A 14677-nucleotide genomic window follows, 5' to 3' on the forward strand; every position below is an offset into this window, starting at 1 on the left:
ATACTTAAACAGCAGTTTTTTCTAGAGTTTTGACCTACTCAGTAAGGACATGTCTACACTATGATCTTAAGTCAACCTGTATAGCTACTGCAGTCACCAGGAGCGCTTCCACCAACTGAAGAGGGGCAGCGTTGCGGGGGCTGAGAGCCTAGGCAGCAGCCCGAGCTGGCAGCCCAGCTTGGAGTTGAGACCAGGCAGCAGCCCAGCTGAGAGCCAGCTTTCTTATCACTTTCACAACTCCGACGTAAGGAACACAGTGTCTACATTGACCCTAAGCACTAAGCCTCTCATGGAGGTGGAGTTATGTCACTATAGTAGGGCATATGCATCGGTGGGAGCAAGGCTGTGGAGCAGACACTGACTGCCTTATGTCAACCTAACTAACTCTGTAGTGTAGACCAAGCCTTACACTGACTTCTCTCGCTTTTTTGGGGGGGTGGGGGGGCGCAGGGAGGAAGGGTTCAAATTACTTTGTTTGGTAAATGCAAATGCAAGACCTCAGGAAATTTCTGTTTGCACTAAAAGTATGTATTACTTTCTACAGCAAAACACATACTGGTTTGCCTTTTTTTTTTTTTAAAAAAAACCAACCACCTTAACTTCAATGCCTGCCATAATTTAGAAATGTGTACTGGTAAAAATCCCCTGCCAGAAAACACTCTATCTTTAGAGTTGCTTGAATCACTTCACCTTCCCGCAGTCCCCCCAGCTAAGCGAGGGCATTGCAATGAAGAATTGGAATTGCAATGAAGAATTGCTGTGGCTACTGCTGCAAAGCCATTCTTTTTAGCACCTGCAGTAGTACCTGGACTGTTTTAACGTAGTGTTATCAGCGTGGGTCAAGCACTCTTTTACATAATTCCATTTACATGTTTACCTTGGGGTGCATTTAGTTTTAGACACGTGATGGGAGTCCTGCCTAGCACTGATCTGCCCTTTCACTAAAAGACGTAGATAATTATTATTCTGGGGCAAAAAGTACGCAGAAGTTCTTTACTAACCACACCACCTTTGGACAGTGTGGCACAAACACATGCTGCAGTCCAGTCTGTTGTAGACACAAATGACATGCTGGGACTTGTACAACCTGAGATTAGTGCAGAGGTTGGTGAGGAAGTGCCTTGGAGAGATTTGGAGGAGGGAGGCATCCAGAGAGGTGGTTCCAGGGTGGGAAAAGAATCCAAAAGGATTAGTGCTGCTATGTTCAATGACCAAGCCACTGCTATCTGTATGTAACTTAGTAACATTTTTCTTCATAGTGCCCCGAGCAAGTGGTTGGTGGTATCTATGGTGTGTTGAACAGGAAACGAGGCCATGTCTTTGACGAATTCCAAGTGGCAGGAACCCCAATGTTTGTGGTCAAGGCTTATCTACCTGTAAATGAGTCTTTTGGTAAGGAAGCCATATTGTCTTTAGCCAACTCCTTGTACCTTCCTTAAGTATGCCTGGATGGTGGGGGAGGGCTTCCAACAAAGTGGCTGGGAGTTAATGAAATAGGAATTCTTACATCTGACTTCCTTCCTGCTGTTTTTTGTATCTTCGAGTCATTGTGCTGATGGGCAGCCTTCTCCGCTAGGATTTAATATCTCCTTGGTACCCTGTGCGGATACATGCAACTTACTCTTCCCAGCTGAGGACATTTCAGGCTGACCAGGGCGCTGCTTCTGTCACTAAAGCTATTTATTAAAAGCAAGACCTAAGGCTCCTCTTATGCTGTAGCAAACTTGTGTGTAACCAGTGTACCGCAGCCAAGGAGGTAGCCTGATGTTTTAAACAAATAATACAATCTACATAGCCTTACTGATTAACTTGATATTATATCCCTTTCCGTCACTGCCCATAACTTGTCAATGTTCAATGTGCGTTTTTTTTGTTTTTTTTTAAACTGAAACTGCCATTTTGCAGTGGGGATGTGTTCAGTAGTGAAGCTGGAAGCTTTGCCATCTGTGGGGCAGGGGGACAAGATAATAGATGGGCTTTTGCCATAGTCTGAGACAGCTTGCTGTTGTGAGAAGCGTATTAACTGGATAGTTCTGCTGAAATTATCAGCATGAAATGAGTATTTAAAGGAACATCTTTAGGTTTCAGAGTTAACAGTGTAAGACTAAGGCAATTCACACATCAGAACTATTGTTTGTTTCTTTGGCAATTCAGACAGACATTACACCGGGTTCTTTGTTTCCTGTTTGGAAGGTGCTATTTGCACCCAGACATTTGAACTTTTTCTAATGATAGGATACATTGTGGAGGTTGCAGATTATTCTGTAGCTTGTGTCATAATTTAAACCAGAGCATCTTGTTGAAACTCAACTGCTGAAACAGTTGCTCCTAGATTTCCTTGGTATAGGTAAGGCTTGTCATTCTTAGCTGATGAACTGAAGATATTCAAAAAAACTGGTATTTTCTTATAGCTCTTACTGTGTTGCATTCCCAGGAGTACTGATATCACAGCTGATAAGGAGCTAGTTACATAGCTGAATTGCTGCAGCTGGGGAGCAGGGGGGCTCTGGGCTGCGGGGAGTGGAGTGGGGGCTCAGTGGGGGGGATGCTGGGGAGGGGGCGGGGCGGGGGGAAGGAGGCAGTAGTTGTTTTGTGAAGAGGGAAAGGTGAAATAAGTCAGTCATCCTTTAATAAATATACTTACAGCCTAAGTAGTTCTGATGCATATGAATTGTTCATCTAGGGAGAAAAGGTAAGAGCCACAAAAGGTACTTAAGTCCATCATTTAGGTGTGTCTGCCATTCAGCTGCCACCCATGTTTCTGCTGATGGGCTTGCACAAAAGCCAGCAGCACTCCTGATACTGGACCACAGCTTTTGCTCGAACCCTGCAGTTTTTCATGCTAGTGGTCTTCCACTTATCTCCCCCTAGGGCCTGATACTTGAGGCACTCTCAGAGCACACCTGTGGGTTTGGGCCCCATCCATGATAGGTGTGTGGGTCCAGAATGCACAGTAACCCAGAGGTCAGGGTACTTATCTTTCATGAGGGAGTAAAGTTCAGGTCCCCAGCAGGGATTGAACCTGACTCGGCCTCAGCCCAGGTGAGTACCCTGGTTGTAATGGAATGGGTCTCTTCTCCCCCATCCACCCACTCTTCTTGGCATTTCACTCATGGCTAATTTAGGCAGCTCCCCATTCAGCTTGCTGGCTTCTGCAGGGCTTAGGTCTCCCCTGTGCATTGTACAATGAATACGGGTGCCTAAGTAGAGGCTGAGATTCCACCAGGAAGCAGGGTGCCATTGCAATATTGTTACTAGCAGTTCACTTGTAATTATAATTAGGTGAAAAGTAAATAAGAGGTCTATGTGTTCAGTTAGAAACCTGGGAAAAAAAACCCCACCAAAATGGTAAACTTCAGGCATCAGCCTGACCGCAGGTTGGTCAGTTTCTGAGAGGTTGCAGTTGGGAAAGCATATGCATACAATACTGTACCCTACAATACTTTCTGGCTGTTGGAAAGGAAGGGTCAAGATAGGACTGCTCCACTCTATCCCCCCCAACCTTTTTTCTGGCTTCGCTTTCCACTAAGAAACCAGCACAGAGCAACAGATTGCATTGGGAGCAGGAGTGGTAGGTGTGAAGGAAGGATTGGAGGTGCCTGACTCCTGTGTGAAGTAACCAGGTGCTTTGTGTGATTGTCACTGATGTTCTACGAATTAAAGTGGACAATGGGGGTCGGGGGAGAGATTACAATGCAACACTGCCTATTTTAATTATTTAGTGCTTTTTTACCATGCTCTTGCCCAAGTTGAGCTTGGCATCTCAGTGTTCATGCACCTAGAAAGAAGAGGTTATCTCTTATACAGTAACTGGAGTTCACAACGTTTTGTCTCTCTGGCTGCTCTACTTTAGAGTGCAACGCACACCTCAAGAATCTCACTTCACTATGCCATTCTAGCAAAAACTATTCAATTTACAGTAGGGCTTCTAACTCTGCTTAGACACAGCAGGTATGATTGGCTGACTTTGCTTCTCTCCCCCCCGTCTCCCCTAACCAGGTTTCACTGCTGACTTGAGGTCCAACACTGGTGGTCAAGCTTTCCCACAATGTATCTTTGATCATTGGCAAATTTTGCCTGGAGATCCTTATGATGCAACGTCTCGTGTTTGGCAAGTTGTGACTGAAATACGCAAGCGCAAAGGCTTGAAGGAGGGTATTCCACCTCTGGATGACTACTTAGATAAGTTGTAGCCACCTTCTCTGCTTATGTTCCATTTCCTCAAAACCAGGAAGGAAGTAGGAAGCTTTGAGAACATCACATTGAATACAAACAATCATGCATATTGCAGTTTATCATGTTCACTGCCAAAAAATAAAATCTATGAAAAAAAGTTACATTGACTGACTAGAGGTGTTATTTTTGTAAGCAGGCCACTCTGTAGTTACCTACACTTTTCACAAAAGGAAGTGGGAAATAACTGCCTGAAGTTCTTTTAAAAGAAGAGATTCTCTCCATTAATACGTAGTCTGTAGAAAACAGTGGAGGCAGTTTACTACAGAATTATACAGAAATTCTTAATTTAATTTAAGGGGACTAAGAAGAAAAGCCTAAAGCTAATTATCTATTTCACTTACCCCTTTGAAAAACATACATGTTCTTGAAGATTAGTAATATACTATAGTAGATTTTAGAAACCAAGCCTTTTAACACAATCTAGGTTCATTCATAACTTTAATCTTATCTGTTTTGGTATTAGAGAAACTGAAGTAGACAATTAGAAAAAACAGCCCACAATTTCTTACTAGCCTGTTCCAGTTTCTGCAAGAGTTCAGTAATGTAACTAAAAAAAAGTGTTAGCGAAAGTCTTCTCCAGAGCAGCTCCAAATAATAGCTATCATCAATTTGTGGGGGGTGAGGCTAGTTTTGCTTTTATCTACCACTGTTTTCTCTACCCATCAGAGTAGGTAATAATGTAGGGATTTTAAAAAAAACCCACAGTGGTAGATACTTTCTTCTAGCAGCTGAACACTATCTGGCTATGTTCAGTTACACTCAAAGCAGGGAAGAAAAACACAAAAAACCAAAAACCAAAAAAACCACACAGGTTCTTTTACAGTGGAAGCTAAATGGAAGCACTCTTACCTTTCTCCATACATTTTATTACATTAAAAAAAACTTTATACAATCAATCTTGCTATGAAGCAAGGAACATGAAGTACAAAGCCTTAAATGTTCTCCTTTCTCCCTCTATTGCATGGGTACAATAAGGGTAATCTATGCTGCCCAGTTCAGCATGTTCTCCAACACTGAACTGTGTTCACTAAGAGTACTCAAAATATTCAGTATAAACTTTCTACCAGAAGGGTTGGTATGGCTGACATGTCAAAGCAGTCTGTTAGGAACTGTCCACAAACATCATCGGTAGTAGCTGCTGTATGTACATCCGTATAGTATTAGAACTGTAGCCAGCTAGTTTGTCCACAGAAGTCTTTCAATTGCATTCATGGCTCTCACTGTACTGTTGCACCTGATATTTAGAACTACGCTTTCCTATTAATTGAATGTAAACCTTGCAAAGACATTCATCAAAAAGTTTCGCCAGTTTTTAAAACAAAAGAAGCTCAACTTTAAAAAACTACTGCCATAACTCACCTCTCATTCTACAATTGCCAGTTTGCAACTGACGAGGAAAACAGCAATGGACAGAATTAAATTATGTTTGTCAAGCTTAACTGCACACAGAGCTCAAACTTGACTTCCTCTCAGTGCTTGTAAGCTTCCCCCGAGAAGAGCAGTGTTTGAAAGCAGAGACTGCATTTGCCTCCAATTACTTAACGTAATGATCATTGTTATACGGCTGAACAGCTCCTCTACCCAATGCATCTGATTTATACTAATGAAATGTTTGCTACATACGAACTAGTGGTGCCAAGGAAATACTTCACTTCTGTTGTAAATTCCATTGCTTGGTCTCTCACGAAGAATGTACTGTTGAGAAACTGAGCACCGATCAAAGCATAAGAAGAGCTGAGAGATTATCCCCTTCTACTGCAGCCTCTGTAGGGGGCCCTGTCTGTCAGGATACATTAGGCCATCATGCACCCATGCACCGTTGGGAGTGGGTTTGTCAGGTGAATCATTTTCTCTTGCCCCTGGTTGCAGAGCAGCCCTTTAAAGGCCCTTGTATACTAGTGTATCCCCGTGGCAGCTCTAATTTATACTCAGCCCACAGCAGGCTTCCTGCCAACCAAGAATTGGGCAGAGGGAAAAAGTGCGGTTTAAAGCCACCTATTGCCTCTTGGGTATGTTTGGTGCTGGGACTCCTGGAGCTATGGCACAGAATCTGTCCTGTGGACTTCACTACAGTCATTTCTCGTTGCTCTACAGCCAGGTCTTCAAATCCAGTCCAGGTCAAAGGGTTGTTGTGGGCTTTTGGCTCTCCCTACATCCAGTTTTACATACAGGAAAGAATCTTCACTCAACTCTACAGGTCAAACCAGACATCACTTTTTGGACAGAGACTAAGGCAGTTATACCACACAAGTTTGGCTTCTGGCAATTGAAGCCAATACACTAGACATCCGTCTGAGGAGGAGTGAAAAAAGACTATACTAGTTGCTGTAGAACTGCATGCATCACTGGCAAAATTTTCCACATATGGTTCTCAAACGGTGAAGGGACAGCTTGTCACTTCGTTTCACTGTTGCAGTATGGATGTTCCAAGCATGCGTAGAGGCACAGGTACACTATGCAGTACAGACATACCCTTCCACCCTCTCCAAATGGAAGGGAGCATGGAACAAATCTGCTGATTGTGGGCAACTCTAAGTATGTGTCCTCAGTTGTCTGCTGCTCTGAGAAAAGAAATAACCTTTCCCTCTAATTGAGCAGATACAACAAACAAGGAAATTATAGAACTGCATATTGCAATTCAGTGCTTTGCATGTTAGTTTATGATCCACTGTATCAGAATGCCAGTGTTGGTCATGGACTTCTACTCCAGTCATCTTAGTGTATGCACAACATGCCTCAGGTGGCACATGACCAGGATTCACCACTGAATTTGGTCCACTGGTTGGATCATTAGCTTCCTCAGCCTAGTTACTGACAGAGTGTGACAAATGCTGATCCATGCCAGTGACTTGGTGCATCTGCAAAGTACAAGAGAACTTTTAAAAATATTGTCCATCTTTAGTGTCCCAAAATTAGCAGGACTATGATATTTTTACTTCAACTATGCAATTAGTATAGAGAAAAACACTAACCACCTAAAGAAAATTAGAAACAATAAGCAGCTTGGCTTTATTAACAAATCATGCCAGAAAAAACTTGCTCATTTAATAGGTACAAAGTTAGTGGACAAAGGGAGAAGCGTGGGGGGTGCACTATCAAGATTGACATGAACTGAAGTCTAGCTGAAAGAGCATACAAAAAAAGCTACGAGTAACAGCAATGCCGATTATTTCGGGTGGGCGTGGAGGATGGCAAAGTGATCTGTGATAAGCCTTGTTTTTACACTTAGTTCAAATACTATGGTAACAAGTGCCATAAGTATTGCTTTCGGAGGCGTAAACCACACTGAACTAAATGCAACACTTCCTCATCTAGTACCTAAAGATATTAGGGAAGAGACAGGAAAGAATGAAAATGGTTGTTATGGGAAGAATTTTAAATATAGTCAACAGAAACACTATACTTGGAAAAGATGCAATGTCAAGATATATAGACAATACCAAGATTCCAGCTCTAAAGCTAAGCATTTCCTTACCACTTTCCTGGTCTGTAATCCCTTCCAACATACAGCACTGCGATCATCCATAGAATACCATGTACAATTCTGGGTACCACCAAAGAAAATATCAGGTAAGAGGAAAGCAAACAAATATTAAAGGGAGGGATTAGGAAGAATGATTAATTACAGTCTTGATCAGCAAACCCTTCTAGACTCTACACACAATAGTACTGTTAAGAAACCTTGCATGGATTTGCCCCATATGTATATTTTGACCAGGCAGAGACAGTGTCTACACTGGTTTGATTATCACAACAAAGAAACCCTCTAGTCTATCATGAAGTTATAACAAGGAACAATGGGCTGAAAGAGTGAAGAAAGTTTCCCAAACCTAGTGTCATACTGTGCAGTAGCCAAAAAGGCGGGTGAAGCTATTTGAATCATTTAAAACTCAACTAGACAAAGCTTTGGCAAATATGCACAGAGAACAATCCTGCACTGGACAAGGGACAGACTAGACAGATAAGAAACTACTTTGTGATTCCAACAGCTGCACTAAAGGACAGACAGTTTAGTTTTATGAACTAGTATGGGTAGGCAATTATATGAAGGAAGAACAAGGATTTTATAGTCTGAACAGGTTTTTTTATAAAACTTTCCACCTTATACAAGAGGCCTGGCCAGAAGTTAAAGGACTACAGCCAGGTTCTGCATAGCAGTTTGTTTGTTGTGTTTACACTATGAATTGAAAGCACATTAACATCTGTATGGTGAAGGGTTTGCATAGTTTTTCTCCAAAATACACAAGGAACACTACTTTAGGAATTTGCATTCATAAGTGAACAACACAGTCAGGAAAAAACTATTTACAGGATTTTTTTTGCCATGGAAGGGGGAGGAAGGGTGTAAGGAACAAACAAATATCTAGCACAAATCATGGCTATTTCACAAACGCTCATTATTGTAAATGAAGTTTATTACAGGCTGCAGTGAAAGAATTCAACACTGCAGACTTCTGCACCTTTTTCTTGTATCCAGGATAAACATATGCTGTTTTCATTCTAGAGTGGTTAAGTGCTTTTTTTATTTTAAAAAAAAAGTTTGTTTTTTACATTATTGCTGTGTAGGAGTCCATCCAACAACAAAACAAAGTCAGTTTCCCCAGAACAAGCCAAATGGTACATTTGTTCTGACTGTCTTTTACAGTCCAAATATTTTGTGACCAAGGAAAAAAAAAGTCCTAATCATTTCAGTTCCTACTGTAGATGTAGTTTTACTCGACTTTCAGAAGGCAACAGAATCAGTCTGTCTTTTTAATAAATATCAAAATAGCTTCCAAGACACTGCAGTTCCTTCTCCAGTCATGACAAGCAGCTTTGTGCAGTTACTCCTAGAGTTTTTTTGCTGCCAGTGTTTCAGTCCAATGAGATGATGTCAGGAATGCTGCTCCCACTGCTGGTTATGACTCCTGTCTCACTCCTGCTTGAAGAACTAACGTGAGTGCTGCTCTCTTGGTGGCTGGTAGATGTGATGATATTGCCAGGGGTGCTGCTTGTTAAGGTTGAAGTGAGACTATCCAAAAACATGGGAGGACAGTACTGCTTGAAACAAACAATGATGCCGATAAGGAAAAGACTTAACTGCACAAGGGAAAAGTAAGCTCTGAAGATGGAGATTCCCTACAACAAGTAAGTTAACTACAACAGAAACTTGCTAATACATGCACAATAAGAACCAGATTTTTACAAACCAGCAAGCAAGAACACAGCAAGCAAAGAATGCATCAAACTATATTCTGCTCATTTATTTGAGAAGGCTAGGTTAGTTTTAACAACACTTCATTACTTCTAACACATATGCTACAGAACATTTACTGGCATACTATGAAATCTTAGTACAGAACTGTAGCAAGGTCTTGTGTTGCTACGACGACATCTCATTAGTGGAAAATTTACCTCAATCTGCAGATGTGCAAGTATAAGAGGGTCTCCTGTCATTTGTGTAATCACCTTATATTTACATGGCACCTTTAATCCTCAATGACACAAATGTGCTTCGGAAATTCAATGTCTACAAGAATCACTTCATCCACACCACTGAAGTGCAGCCACTTAACAGCAAGAGATACTTGACTCTTTCTAAGAACATTTTACCAATGACAAATGGGCTACAATAGTCTGATTTTGGGGGAGGGGGGGGTTTAAACTGAACTCATGCAAATCCAAAATAGGTTTCCTGAATTGGCAGAACCTCCTTTTAAACTAGCATTATTATGGTTGAATACAGCAAGGAGCGTTTAAGGCACTACTAAATCTCTAGTAGGTTTTAACGAGTCCATACCCAAAAGGGATCGGAATATCTTCAGTCTTTATCTACTTGATGCACCCTAAAAATGTACTATACTAGTTTTTAAATTGATTCATTTCGTACTTGTGTGGTGTCTTCAAAACTATCCCACCCTGGGACCTCAGGTCACAGCAACAGTTTGGAATCAGACTGTAATGTCTGAATTGGCTGGAGGAGTTGCTTTACAGCAATATATTCAATCTATATCCTTTGTGTACAGCCTCTATCAATCCCAACTTGGCAGCCTTTGGATTCCCAACTCAGAGTCCCCTGCTATCTGGCCCATCTGCAGGGGCAGCCAAAAAAGGGGGGGGGGGGGCTCTTCCTCCCCCACCCCAATCTGTGTTTCTGCAGCCTTGGGCCAGGAGAAAATGGCAGGGCTGCTGGCTGAGCGCCTCATCCCTACAGCTGCAGCCTGCTGCTTCTCTTTCCCTGCTTTTGGAGTCCCTGTTGCCTCTGCCTCCAGGCTCTGACTCATCTAAGCTGTGTCTGCAAAGCAGGCAGCAGCGCTGGGACTCCAGAAGCACAGCAGCAGGCTGCAGCTATGGGAGTGGGGGGAGAAGCCTGCAACCAGGTGCCCTGCTCCTTCCTCCTTGCCCAGGCTGCAGGGACATGGAGAGTTCTGCTGCAGGGGAAGATGCTGCTTCCTCACTGCTGGGCTTTCCCACCAGAGGCATTTCGAGACATGGGGGGGAAGGAAGGGTCCACACATTTGTGCGTTTAGTGTCCCTCCAAAAGTGTTCAAATTTAAATTCCTGCGCATGCCCCTGCCCATCTGACACAGCTACAGTAAGTATTTCCTCTTTCTCCAAGGGTTGGGCAGATGACAGCTGTCCTGAAAGCTCAGAAGAGGATCAGAATCTGTCTCAAATCTAGTTTCATCTTGTCTATTTAATTAAGATGAAGTGTAGTATCCATTTAATATCTGATATAGCCTACTGCCTATGCAGGAGAATGGATTATAATAGGCCCGACTGACTCTATGTACAGTCAGTTATATTACAAAGGGATGGAAACTCACGTTTCTGAGAAAAGGACACTAGCTACCTACCTACCTGGGGATTTGGGGGGGTAGGGAGGGGAGGAGAAGAAGAGAGTCTTCCCTTATTGAAAAGTTATTCTATACTGGTCTATCATGGGATGGTTTGTGCCTTCCTCTCAATGTTTGGTACTAGCTACTCTTTGAGACAGGATTCCTGACTAATCGGACCACTTGACTGGTCCAGAACGTTTGCAATTCATTTTTCTGAAGTGTGTAACCATGAAAAACAAGAAACCTTTAAATTTAAAAAACAAAACATAACAAAAACAAAACATCAATATAGCCAAGAAACATACCTGTGGATCAACTGGGATTAGTGAAAGAAAATCCAAACCTAGAAAAATAAGAGATTAATGCTGGTCTCCTCTTATCAATAGTTGTACAGCTTTAAGAAACATTTTATTACCGTTAATTGCTTAGTGTTAGCTATAGAGTACTTGGTGAAGGACACATGTAATACCTGTCTGAAATTATCAGGAGCCAGGAAAAATAAAGTTGTCTAGTTACAAGTGGTTTTTTTCCCCCACATGAAGGTAGAGTGATGGTGTATTCACTGGATACACTGGAGTGATTTTAACATGGCTGCATAGATGAGGAGGTAGCTAACTGGAGATATTGCGAGTGTATGCAAAGCACAAGATTCACTGTGTGATCGTAACTTTTAATCAACTGGACATAAACTGTGTCACAATAGTAAGCATGCTGTAGTGAAGTAAGGTCACAATGTGACCAAGTCCACCACCAATCAGCAGGCCTCTCCTCCATCCAAAGGCAGCCAGCAAAGGAGACACGTCTAACATCATCCCTATTGTGCTGAAGCAGTCTGCAAACATTAGGAATGGAGAAGCAGTTCAAACTACAAGCTTCAAGGAGCAGTGACTGAATTTCTTCCGTCTTATATACCTTCAGTGCTTAAGCATTTAGGGGAGAACTTTCAAAAACAGAAGCCTACCAATGCTAGAGACACTTTAGTCTTGTATTTTTGAAAATCCTGGCCTTGCCTTCTCCATACTGACAGAAAGACAAAAGAATTGAGAATGGAATGGGCTACTGTAGAACTCACCTCCTACTCCCTCCCTTGCCAGCCAGCCCTGGCCTCCAACCAGACCTAGGCAATGGTGTTCCCTCACCAGAAGGCTGTCTGTCCCCCCATTTTCTCAGAGGGTGGATGGAAGATTTGATTGAGGAGATTTCTCTACCGAGCCCATAAGGGATCCACAATTCTCATTGTGAAATTCTAGAACTTTAATTCTCTCCGTAAGGTTAAAATGAACTAAAGGTGAACTGATGGCTTTTCTGAGTATTCTACAGAAAGACACTGGGTTTTCTTAAGGGAGGCATGTTGGGAGGGAGGGAGCAATAAAAGAACCAGGGAGCGCAGTGAAACACAGAGAAGGTGATCTATCACAATGCTATCATCCAGGTGGGGGCTGGAACAGCAAAAAAAAGCCGCAAGCGTAGCAGGGAGGACATGGACAGGTCAGGGAAAGAGGTGGGTGTTGGCTGAAACCATGAGGCTCTGTGTACTAGTGTAGGTAGAAAGAATCCCAAGAATCTTCTCAAACAGCATTCTTGTAAAGAGCGAGGATAGAAAATACTACCATTTCCCACCTTCTAACTGCTATTAGCAGCAGTGTTGAAGAATTCACCATGGGCATTTAGGGTATGTCTAGATAAAAAAGGCAACAGAGGTCAGAGCTTACACATTGTAGCTCACCTTAAGCTTTTTCCTAGGCTAGACAGAGTAACATTAGGGACAACCTCAACCAGCTAGATTGAGGTAAAAGGTTTCTCTCCTTGTCTAAAGGCAAGGTAAGGTTGAGGTGAGTGGTCACAACTTTAGATGCTTACTCTCCCTGTCATGTGGTTTTGAAGCACATCAGCCAGGTGATCACACTAATGAAACCTAATCCATCATAGTGAGACTTCTTCTCTAGCTGATTTACCAACACACAAACTCCAGTTTGTGCTCATTAGAGCAATGTTTTTGACGTCACCATTAAGGAAGCTATACGACTGGAATGTAAGCATGGAAAGACACCCTAGTGACCTGCTTGCACTGTTCTTGTTAAGATGTAGCATCAGTGCAGTGCTCAGTAGAATCTGGCTCAGTAAGGCAATACCTCATTAGTTATTAATGAGAGTGTTGGAATATGTTAAAAAAATTAACCACCACCTACCTGGCAAGTCTGATGACATACTGGATATTTGTGAGTGGTGGAATGGTACTGAGTAGTCTGTTAATGAAGGAGGAATAGCAGCAGGATCAACCGTTGTCACACTGGGCACTCTTACGGTAGAAGGCTGATACATGAGAACCCTGTTTTAAACAACATGGGAAATTACAAACAATCTGGCTGTTAGTTAAGAAGAGAGAAATTCTGCACCACAGTGCATTCTCATTCACAAGGTCACTATGTTACAACACAACTATAGTGTGGCTACTCACTACACAGTACTCCACTCTAATCTCCTCTTTCATAACAGTCTTCATTATAACATGAACGTATCTTGGCTCTCAACAGCAGCTGTGACATAAGAGCAAGTTGGCATTAAAACAAAGTAGAGTGCTGCAGTCATTTATAACACTATCATCCAGGAATATAAATGGCTATTTGTAAGTGAATTAAGTACTCTGAGAAGTGAGGAACTGAGAACTAGTTGGAGCCAGGAACAGGACAAGCTGGCACTTGTTTAAGCTTCCCCACATATCGCTACGCCCATGTTTCTCAATGCTGACTTCTTGTGCCACATAGAGGACTGATAAATGCTGGACCAACTTTCTTACCAATGTATGGCATGAAAACACCAAACTCCTCTTCATTCACAACTTAAAGCAAGAGTTAAATTCAGCTCTCCAGAGGTGCAAGACAGTACAGTAACCCACTGGGCCAACTATCCCTTCACATATTTGAATAAGATCTTTTTGTAACCCCAAGTCAGTGATAGAAACTTACACAGGAAATATGCCAGAACACATACATTTCTAGACACTGAAAAAGGTGTCTTAAGAGACATCTTAATTCTACAAAAGCATGTCTGATGTTTTTGTGCTCAGAAAACACACAGGAATACTTCAGACCAACATAGGACAAACATATGGCTGGTTGCACCCATCTTGCCAAAAAGTGGCAGCAGCAGCATTATGAAAGGAAGTCATGGGCATCTGACGTTACTATTAAACCTATTCTTTCCTGAAGATATTTAGAATTATTTACATTTGCAATCAGTACTGAAGGAGGAAGAAGTTCGGCAACAGGACTCCTCTGCTGCTCTCACAAGTGATGGGACTTCAAAGAGGGTCACCTCTGGAAATCTATGAAAAGTTATTTCTGCTATAGACTTGCCAAAGAGCAGTAAACACCTGTTGCAGAGCGAACAGGGCATGCTCAGTACTTCGGCAGGTGGGTGGCAGAAAGGAGAAAAGTAAGTTTGGGGCATGGAGTGAAGAATTTACTTGAGGAAAGGACAGGAGCTACTATGCTGTGACTCTCAGATATTGTAGGAAATTTGATTGTGACCAGTCAGTGATGCCAGAAGGTTGATCCTCTGGAGTGGGTTGGCAGAGCAATGGTCAGCCTAACAAATACACTAACTCCTCACTTAAAGTCGTC

The 14677-nt window shown here is 42.3% G+C and overlaps 2 protein-coding genes across 9 annotated transcripts in view; one reads left to right on the forward strand and one right to left on the reverse strand.

The window, feature by feature from the left end:
• The window catches only part of LOC116835557 (elongation factor 2-like), a 34674-nt gene extending 30366 nt beyond the window's left edge, over positions 1–4308 (forward strand). The window contains exons 14-15 of the mRNA XM_032798463.2: positions 1260–1392; positions 4000–4308. Of these exons, the coding sequence (XP_032654354.1) occupies positions 1260–1392; positions 4000–4193 (327 nt within the window). The 3' untranslated portion in view covers positions 4194–4308. The remainder of the gene's footprint in view (positions 1–1259; positions 1393–3999) is intronic.
• A 4322-nt stretch (positions 4309–8630) lies between these two features.
• PIAS2 (protein inhibitor of activated STAT 2) overlaps positions 8631–14677 on the reverse strand; it is a 50593-nt gene continuing 44546 nt past the window's right edge. For 5 of the 8 annotated variants that reach the window (XM_032798459.2, XM_032798452.2, XM_032798454.2 and 2 more), the window contains 3 exons: positions 13244–13383; positions 11360–11397; positions 8631–9276 (listed from right to left, as the gene is read on the reverse strand). In XM_032798459.2, coding sequence (XP_032654350.1) covers positions 9091–9276; positions 11360–11397; positions 13244–13383 — 364 coding nt within the window. In that variant the 3' untranslated portion in view covers positions 8631–9090. The remainder of the gene's footprint in view (positions 9277–11359; positions 11398–13243; positions 13384–14677) is intronic. The other 3 variants (XM_075066838.1, XM_032798453.2, XM_075066839.1) reach the window with 1 other exon arrangement.

This window comes from Chelonoidis abingdonii, chromosome 6 (genome assembly GCF_003597395.2).
Source record: "Chelonoidis abingdonii isolate Lonesome George chromosome 6, CheloAbing_2.0, whole genome shotgun sequence".
Taxonomy (NCBI): Eukaryota; Metazoa; Chordata; order Testudines; family Testudinidae; genus Chelonoidis; species Chelonoidis abingdonii.